Here is a 9,245-nt window from a genome sequence, read left to right as displayed (position 1 = left end):
GTGTTTTCTTTTTTTCTTTTTCTTTTTTTTTTTTTTGAGATGGAGTCTCGCTCTGTCACCCAGGCTGGAGTGAGCGGCGCCATCTCGGCTCACTGCAAGCTCCGCCTCCCGGGTTCCCGCCATTCTCCTGCCTCAGCCTCCTGAGTAGCTGGGACCACAGGCGCCCGCCACCATGCCCGGCTAATTTTTTGTATTTTTAGTAGAGATGGGGTTTCACCATGTTAACCAGGATGGTCTCAATCTCCTGACCTCGTGATCCGCCCGCCTCAGCCTCCCAAAGTGCTGGGATTACAGGAGTGAGCCACCGCGCCCAGCCTTACTTACTATTTTAACTAAACCAAACAGGATATAAACAGGTAGTCTATAGTAGGTTCAGAGTAAGTATGGAAAACTGCAGCAGCTGTTATGTGCACTGCCTTGAGTTCACTGACAGTTCACACCCAGAGGTCTCAGAGGAGGGAGCCCAAGCACAGAGGCAGACCTTTCAGGCACAAGGTTCATGCTGGGCTCACAGCTTCCTCGCCTTGCTGTCCACAGAGCCATGACATGTGGTTGGTGCATCAAAGCCCAGCCTCTCGGCCCTGCCAGCTTGAGGCTCGAGCTGGCCTACCTCCTTCCATCTTTCTTAAGGCCCAACACTAAACTTCCCCTGCACTAAATGCAAAGGGACTGATACTCAGGTGATGTTTTTTCTTTTAAATTATCAGCTTTTGGCATAAAGCTTTATTTCTGCCTTTAGAATAATAGTAAAGTCAGTCAAAGCTATGGCAGAACATTGTAAACAGGATTTAAACAGATTCCTTTCAAAACTAGACAAGGAGGAAAGAAGGATAAGACTATTACATTCCAATTTCCAACTCCGTTGAAAACAAGGTTAGTTTTAAAGACTCTTATAGGACACAGTAAAATAGTTTTTTCTAAAGTAGAAAAAAACATAAACTCTGATGAAAGTATCTTTCAAGTAGCTAGCCATTATTCCTTGAAAAGTTACCTTTGGGGAAGTTTTGGAGATTTGTGTGTAAAACTGTATTAAAACCAACCAACCAACCAACCAACCAACCAACCAACCAAAACCCCTTGAGCCAAAACCCGAACACCCCACCCCAGTCCTCAAGAGTAGAACTCTTCTTTTGCAAAGGATGATTTGACAACCCAGGCCCCTTGCTCACCTGGCAATGCTCCGAAGTGGCCGATGATGGGTAGTGGAGGGTTTTTCTGACCTCATACTTTCGCCTCTTTGCAGAGCAGAAGGCCCCAATGAAAAGATAGGAAGAGTGGAGTATGGCTTGGACGGCAGCCGCATCTGTTATCCCAAATAAAACTGACAGTGAGCAGTACTGTTAAACAGGAGGTCACTAAAACCAGCACAAGTATAAATGGACCAAGCTTAGCTTACCTTTTTGCAACACTGTGAGCACACCGGCCTGTACACAAAATCACAAATGTTACTTGGCGTGATACAGGGGATACAGCTGGGAGTTAGAGAAGCTTAAGGCAGTACAGTTGTAAGTTTCTACAATAAACTGCAAAACTCTCCCTTCTATTAGAAAGTAACACATTGACACACTACGAATTGCCAAAAAGATAACCTACAGAACTTAACTCTTACACTGTCTCCTATAAAGGATCAACTTACATCTGTTTGGAATTTTCTTATTTGTCTATCCAGGGATCATATGATAATCACATCTTATTTTTTTCTGTTCAAACATGACAGATTATTAGAATGATCTTAGTTACGTAAAAGAAGTAACATACAGAGAAACATTTCTAGGTTCAATATCAAATAAACATTTGGCTCACTCTCTTGAAGAAATCAGTATTCCTAACCTACAAGGACAGTGCAATGTAACGTCGCAGAATGAGTCATTTCTAACTTTACTCCTGTGTAGAAAGACGGTGACATAAGGAAGGTAATTGGTATTTCTCTTACGACTGTTACATTTATCTTTTCATCAGTTACAAAATACCTTACCTCTTACAGAACTGACAGGTATAAGACCAAGTGAAGAAGGAAAACCTCCTGGTTCGGCAGCAAAAGCAGAGCTAAAAAATACAAATTTAAGAGGAAAAAAGAAACATTGCCAACAGCAAATTTCCTAATATCCATGTCTGAATATGATTTACATCTCTATTATGGGGGAAGCTGAACAGACAAGAGGAGGAAGAGAATTCAGAAATGCCGTTTAAAACAGCTGGCTCTGTGATGCTGACAATGTGGCTCTGTATTTAATTAGAATTCTATTTCAAAAGATAATAAAAGGCCACAGCTCTTAAGTGTCTCCTCATCATGGAAGGAATCTGCAGAAGGTTCTGAAACCCTCCTCTGATTCTCAGATACATTTTCTTTCTTTTTTTTTTGAGACAGAGTCTTGCTGTTTTGCCCAGGCTAGAGTGCAGTGGCGCGATCTCGGCTCACTGCAAGCTCCGCCTCCCGGGTTTTATTTGGGATAACAGATGCGGCTGCCATCCAAGCCATACTCCACTCCCATTCTCCTGCCTCAGCCTCCCGAGTAGCTGGGACTACAGGCACCGCCACCTCGGCCGGCTAGTTGTTTTGTATTTTTAGTAGAGATGGGGTTTCACCATGTTAGCCAGGATGGTCTCTCGATCTCCTGATCTCATGATCCGCCCGTCTCGGCCTCCCAAAGTGCTAGGATTACAGGCGTGAGCCACCGCACCCGGCCTTCTCAGATACATTTTCTTTACAGATCATTTAAAAACATAATGACTAAATGCTCTCATGGCTTTTTTTTTTTGAGACGGAGTCTCACTATGTCGTCAGGCTGGAGTGCAGTGGTGTCTTGGCTCACTGCAACCTCCACCTCCTGGGTTCAAGTGATTCTCCTGCCTCAGTCTCCCGAGTAGCTGGGACTACAGGCATGCACCACCACGCCCAGCTAATTGTTGTATTTTTAGTAGAGACGGGGTTTCACCATGTTGGCCAGGATGGTCTTCATCTCTTGACCTCATGATCTGCCCACCTCGGCCTCCCAAAGTGCTGGGATTACAGGCGTGAGCCACCGTGCCTGGCCACACACATAGTTTTATGAAGACATATTGTTATTTGTTATGGTTGCTTGAAAACCTTCCAGTTTTTATTTCTAAGGGAGAAACGGAAATGCCCCCTCTTGTGAATGAGGCAGCACAGGTACTGTCTACTAGGATATGAACATCACACGTCCCAAATCCCCTCAAAGTCTGTGCCACCTGGCTAGCAGATAACTCTCCCAGGAGACCATGCATGGGACTGGCCATTCTTCTACTCTTCTGATCAATCAACCTTAAGCAGCACTACCTTTCCTTTTTTCAGGGCGGTGTAGATGTCTTTATACTGTTGGTATTTTTCCAGCTCTGCCTTCACCAGGACCTGGCGAATATGCATCACTTCTTCCACAGTAAGAGCGAGGCATTCCACTGGGTAGCAGAATTCCTCCTGAAATCCAAAATGGCACATGGATCAGAGATTCCCACCCCCTGTTCTGGAAGTGCAAAATTTCCCTTCAGATCAGACACCTGATTAGTAGCTGCAGAGAAGAAAAGAGGTTTCCCGATGACCACTGGGACAGAGCTGGCTCCCTCTGGGGACCACATCATTTCTAATTACACGAAGACTAAAGATGGCAGAAAACATGCGGGGACCAAGTGATCTACTGAAATGTCCAATAAATGAAAGTTCCTCACATTTCCTCAGGTATTTTGACTCAAGTAACTCTATTCTGTTAGGCAGGGCTTGAAATACTGAAAAAAATTTTATTCTAAACCAATTTTGTGGTCAGTTTTCTTCTATGCTTATGAAAAAGACATTACTTAGTGTTGTGTTGTACATTATATACCAGTAGATAAAAAACAAATCTACACTGGTCCTTCTTTTGTCACCCAGGCTGGAGGGCAGTGGCGCGATCATGGGTCACTGCAGTCTTGACTTCCTGGGCTCAAGTGATCCTCCCACCTCAGCCTCCCAAGTATCTGGGACTACAGGTGCACGCCACCATGCCCAGCTAATTTTTTGTATTTTCTGCAGAGATGGGGATTCACCATGTTGCCCAGGGTGGTCTTGAACTCCTGGGCTCAAGTGATCTGCCCACTTCGGCCTCCCAAAAGTGCTGGGGTTACAGGGGTGAGTCACCACGCCCAGCCTGGCCCTGTTTTTAAAACTCGTTTGTGGTACCCAGAATAGCCAAAAGAAGGTGGTTAGTAATTTTTACTGACAAGCATTATTTAGTGATCAGTTACATCAGCACACCTTTACAAATCCTAATGGTAGGAGCGGAACTGGAACATGAAACTACCGGAGCGTTTATACCCAAAAGGCAGTCTCTGCAGGCTGCACCACAGTTCTCTAGATTTGTTGTTACTTTCAACAACTGCTAAATGTAGAGTCAGCGCTGGAAAGACTAGAGGAATGTAAAAGAATTTCGTAATAAATATTTATGTTGGCGGTCTTGTGGTAATGGTTTCCCTACAAGCAGCTGCGGAAGATGTTGATGTAACTGATCTCACTGAATAAGAGCCTCACACCCATCCGCTCCCCAGCCGGCCCCGCACTTGATTGGTGGATCTCAGAGAAAGACAGAACAGTCTTGTGCATTCGGACCCTGCCAGGCTGCAAGGGGCCATTGTGGTGCAGTGACACTGAAACTGAATGTTCTCAGCACAAACACATTATAATTCACTCCCACACACACACAGCACCGCTCACAGGCAGTCTGGAATCCAACACGCCAGTGAGAAAGCACATGACCATGAATGCAGTCAGTTTATGGAGTTTTAACAATCAGTTCTGTCTTTCAATCAGAGAAAAACAAAACTCAATCTAGGTTACAAACTTGTCAAACATTAGCATTTTGCTTAAAAAAGTAGTCTGAAGAACTACTGCTTCTTACTAAAAATCAATACAAAACCATCTCTGTTCAAGCAAACTTAAGGAAGATTACATTTGCTTAAAAATGCTTTCAGAAAAATCCTGCAATTGAATTTTTAAGATAAGGAGCTTATTAGTATAAGAGAACAGGGGGGTGAGTTTATTCAGAAAGATTATATCATTTGCTCTAAGGTACCTAAAATATTCATTTAAAAAATCAACGATCACAGTTTTCTCTTTCAACAGGAACTACTTTCAGAGATGACAGAATTAAATCAGCATGCCTGATACCTACTCTGTTTTGCTCCACTCTCAGAAAAAGAGTAGTGTTAAGTGGGAACAATAAACTGAATTTTTGAGGGTTAGGCCATTAAAACTGTGCACTAAGTAAGTAGTGTTGGCTGAATACATCCAAATGATGGCATTTCTCAGCTTTTAATGTGTTTCAGAAGTTTTGCTATTATTTTTATTCATCGGTGATGAGTATGAGTATGAGTAGGGTATACCTTCTGATGGCTAACTATATGACAAAATGGCTATGCTGCAACAAAATAATGTGGGAATCTAGCACATAACCAGGTAAACACTACTAGATTTATTATGTAGCAAATAACCAGATAGCCAGATTTGTTATTGTGTGTGCTAGGAAGGCAGCGAATGGTACCAACTTAACTGACTTTATAACATGGATGACTGGGCTGGAAACCCTTCAGGCAGATGGTGACTTTTTGCATTTGTAGGGATATGCTAGCACGGCACAACCAACTAGGAAGCTTGCACCTCCCTCTCTTCAGTCTTGAGTCACAAAAGGGCTTAGTAAAGCATACTTTCAACTCACTGACCCACATGAAAATCCAGTACTTCATGGGATATAATTGTTTCTGCTTTGTTTGGAGACAAGGTCTCGCTCTGTCACCCAGGCTGGAGTACAGTGGCATGATCTTGGCTCACCGCAACCTCTGCCTCCCGGGTTCAAGTGATTCTCGTGCCTCAGCCTCCTGAGTAGCTGGGATTACAGGTGTGTACCACCATACCTGGCCATGTTGGCCAGGCTGGTCTCGAGCTCCTGTCCTCAAGTGATCCACCAGCCTCAGTCTCCCAAAGTGCTGGGATCACAGGCGTGAGCAACTGCGCCTGGCCATCATGAGATATAATTTAAAAATAGTAGATTTTTGTTTGTTTTCTTGCTCTTTTATAAAAAATTTCAAGCAGACTACCCTTTAGTGAAATAATTTCCATCTGGTCAAATGCTAATGTTTTAATCTTGGAGCCTTCCCAAGGACAACAAAACTTTAATGCAACAAAAAGAAAATGATAAATAGTTACTAAAATAGTTTTATTTTTTTCAGTTTACAAACATATTAATTTGACATCTCCAAAGCCAAATTAAACTTCCACAGACCTTGCAGAGCTATTAGCACTCTGGAGTGTGGGGGGCACTTAAGGCCCCAGCGAGAGCAGGAGCCCTTCCCCACCACGGCACTGCCTGTGGCTCCCACAGCAAGTGCTTGGCCCATGTGAGTGGCCAGATGTGGCCAGGGGAAGAACCGCACTAGCACAATTCTAGTTCCCTCGCTTGCCCATGTGTCAGCGGGACTCCCAGATGCAGGAAAGGGAAGCTAAATCTTAGAGAGCGTTAACGAAGATAACAATGTGCTCTAAGACTTTAAACTCACTTCTATGCATGTCACTAAAATTGTCGAGGTTTTTTGATGATTATTCTGGCTATATTTTACCATTCAAAAAGGGTCATTAGGCAGCACGGAGATTAGGCAGCATAATGTAAAATTTTGGTTATTGTGCCACAGAGAGAAATGGGAATACTCATTTTTTTTTCTTTCTTTTCGAGATGGAGTCTCACTCTGTCCCCCAGGCTGGAGTGCGGTGGCGTGATCTCGGCTCACCGCAAGCTCCGCCTCCCGGGTTCACGCCATTCTCCTGCCTCAGCCTCCCGAGTAGCTGGGACTACAGGCGCCCGCCACCATGCCCTGCTAATTCTTTTATCTTTAGTAGAGATGGGGTTTCACCGTGGTCTCGATCTCTTGACCTCATGATCCGCCCGCCTCGGCCTCCCAAAGTGCTGGGATTACAGGGATGAGTCACCGCGCCCAGCCAAGTAGTCATCTTTTATACAGTGTTCATAATTAGTAAAAACTTCATAAATTAACCAGTATTTGAAAATTACCAAAAATAATGGTTGCTTTTTGAGTTTTTAATAAACCAAAGAGAGGCAAATTTAAATAAAAACAGCAACTGTTAAGTTTACTCTTCTTAATCAACTATAAAACTCAAAGTGAAGGCCAGGCGCGGTGGCTCACGCCTGTAATCCCAGCACCTTGGAAGGCCGAGGTGGGCAGATCACAAGGTCAGGAGATCGAGACCATCCTGGCTAACATGGTGAAACCCCGTCTCTACTAAAAATACAAAAAAAATTAGCCAGGCATAGTGGCAGGTGTCTGTAGTCCCAGATACTCGGGAGGTCGAGGCAGGAGAATGGTGTGAATCCAGGAGGCAGAGCTTGCAGTGAGCCGAGATCACGCCACTGCACTCCAGCCTGGGCGACAGAGCGAGACTTGGTCTCAAAAAAACCCCAAAACAAACAAACAAACAAAACTGAAAGTGAATCCTTTCTCTGCCTAAGTGGTATATGGCCTTAGTGTTGAGATATCTCTGTCTGGGGAGAACTGATAATCAAATACCAGCAGGTCTTCAGTAGAGGCAGCAGTGACAGGAGTTAAAAACCCACCTTGGCACCTGACCACATGCTGCCCAAGGGCACATCTAAAATGGGAAAAAGGACAGAGGTTTTTCTTGCATTTCATGACAAAGATCAGAGAAAGGAATGTGTTATGTCTTATTTACACTGAGTCTCCTTTCCATATCAAGATGACTAAGAAAGAATAACAAAGAAACCAGCTGCGGGGTCATCTGTCAAGGACAAGGTTAGTAAATCCAGGGCTTTGGAGAGCCGGGGCCTGCCTACTGTGGCACAAAGGCTGCCCTGAGCACCTGCTGCCTGGTGGCAGAAGAGGCTTCAATATGGTCCTAGAGCTTTTTATTTCACTTAGAAATGTGAAAGTTCAAGTAATGATACATTATTCTGTGTAAAAAAACCTCAAAAAACAGTAATATAATGCAGAATTATTTAGAGTAGCTACATCAATAAAAAGGAAACTTGAAATTTCTCTCTGCAGAGAAGTAATGCACACCCTGCTTGTCAAAACACAGCTTCATGACAGGTGCTGGGAGCACACAGGTTTCCTGAGCCCATGCCCTGGTTGTGCAGGTGTCTGTGGGTGGGCGGAATCCACCGTGGCTACCTGGCCTGGCAGGAGGCTGCTCTGCCCATGGAATGAGTGAGCAAATACTCTTCTGATGGTGGGGGGAGGCCCTAGAAGGAATGCACCCCACGGGCTCAGAGTGCCTGCTGCACATGGAGAAAGGTGGCAGCACTGACTCTGCTATACGATTAGGTCACCCGAGGAGACAAATACCCACAGGTCCCTCTCATCAGATGCTGCATTTTGAGTTTGTTGTCCTTTCCTAGGTATTTCCCTCTCAACTGAGACCATGGCATGATCGGTGCATCCTGCACAAGAGTGGAATCAATGATTGGAAGCAAAGTGCTATCTAAGCGGTTAATTCTCAGAGAGTGCAACAGTTGAGGTGTCACCATCAGAGATACAGAGAATGAAATAATCCCAGACCCAGCAGAAAGAGGCCAACCTTTGAGGATTTCCACCTGCTGGTAAAAGCTCTCTCACACAGATAATACATAGCCCCTGCTACCCCAAACATGGCTGCTTCAAAAGGATGAGAGCTGAGCAGAGAAGCTGTTTGTATGGTAGAAAAAAGTGGTCGAAAAGGCGTCCTTGGCCATACACTGGTTATCCTAGGAACCTGAACAACAGATAAAGGAAAAAGAAAATGGCAGGGGGAAAAGAAAAGGAGAAAATAACGCTGAGCACAAGTGACCTACACATAGTGATTACAGATCACAAAAGGAAAACAGAACAAAAAACACCATGAGGATGGTACGGTCCGTGCCAACATCTGCAACCACACGTATAAATCAGTGATGAAACCACGAAGTCCCTCCTGGAGAATCTCAGCGTTCACACAGCAAGGATTTTTATCTAATTTAGGGTCCTGTGAACACTCTGAGTTTCTTCAATGGGGGTTGTTGTGACAAAGGACAGAGGCAACTCGTTACTGTGCCCAAGAAAGCATGGGGACATGTGCCAGGCAGCCACTTGTGCCTGCCTTGGATGGGTACTTACCCTCAGTTATTTGACCAAATGATGAAAAAAAAAAAAAAATACATTTTAAACATCACAAGAAAAGGGAGGGAGATACAATAAAAATAAAAATTATCAGCCAG

General features: G+C 44.3%; 1 protein-coding gene across 2 annotated transcripts in view; it reads right to left on the bottom strand.

Moving 5' to 3' along the window:
* Positions 1-9,245, bottom strand: part of SPIRE1 (spire type actin nucleation factor 1) — a 188,405-nt gene that overhangs the window by 5,739 nt on the left and 173,421 nt on the right. For both annotated transcript variants that reach the window (XM_025365010.1, XM_025365012.1), the window contains 4 exons: positions 3,299-3,436; positions 1,976-2,046; positions 1,397-1,424; positions 1,170-1,303 (listed from right to left, as the gene is read on the bottom strand). In XM_025365010.1, coding sequence (XP_025220795.1) covers positions 1,170-1,303; positions 1,397-1,424; positions 1,976-2,046; positions 3,299-3,436 — 371 coding nt within the window. The remainder of the gene's footprint in view (positions 1-1,169; positions 1,304-1,396; positions 1,425-1,975; positions 2,047-3,298; positions 3,437-9,245) is intronic.

Source organism: Theropithecus gelada, chromosome 18 (assembly GCF_003255815.1).
Source record: "Theropithecus gelada isolate Dixy chromosome 18, Tgel_1.0, whole genome shotgun sequence".
In the NCBI taxonomy this organism is placed as follows: Eukaryota; Metazoa; Chordata; class Mammalia; order Primates; family Cercopithecidae; genus Theropithecus; species Theropithecus gelada.
The sequence above is the reverse complement of the archived record's forward strand: the minus strand, read 5'-3'. Positions and strand labels throughout refer to the sequence as shown.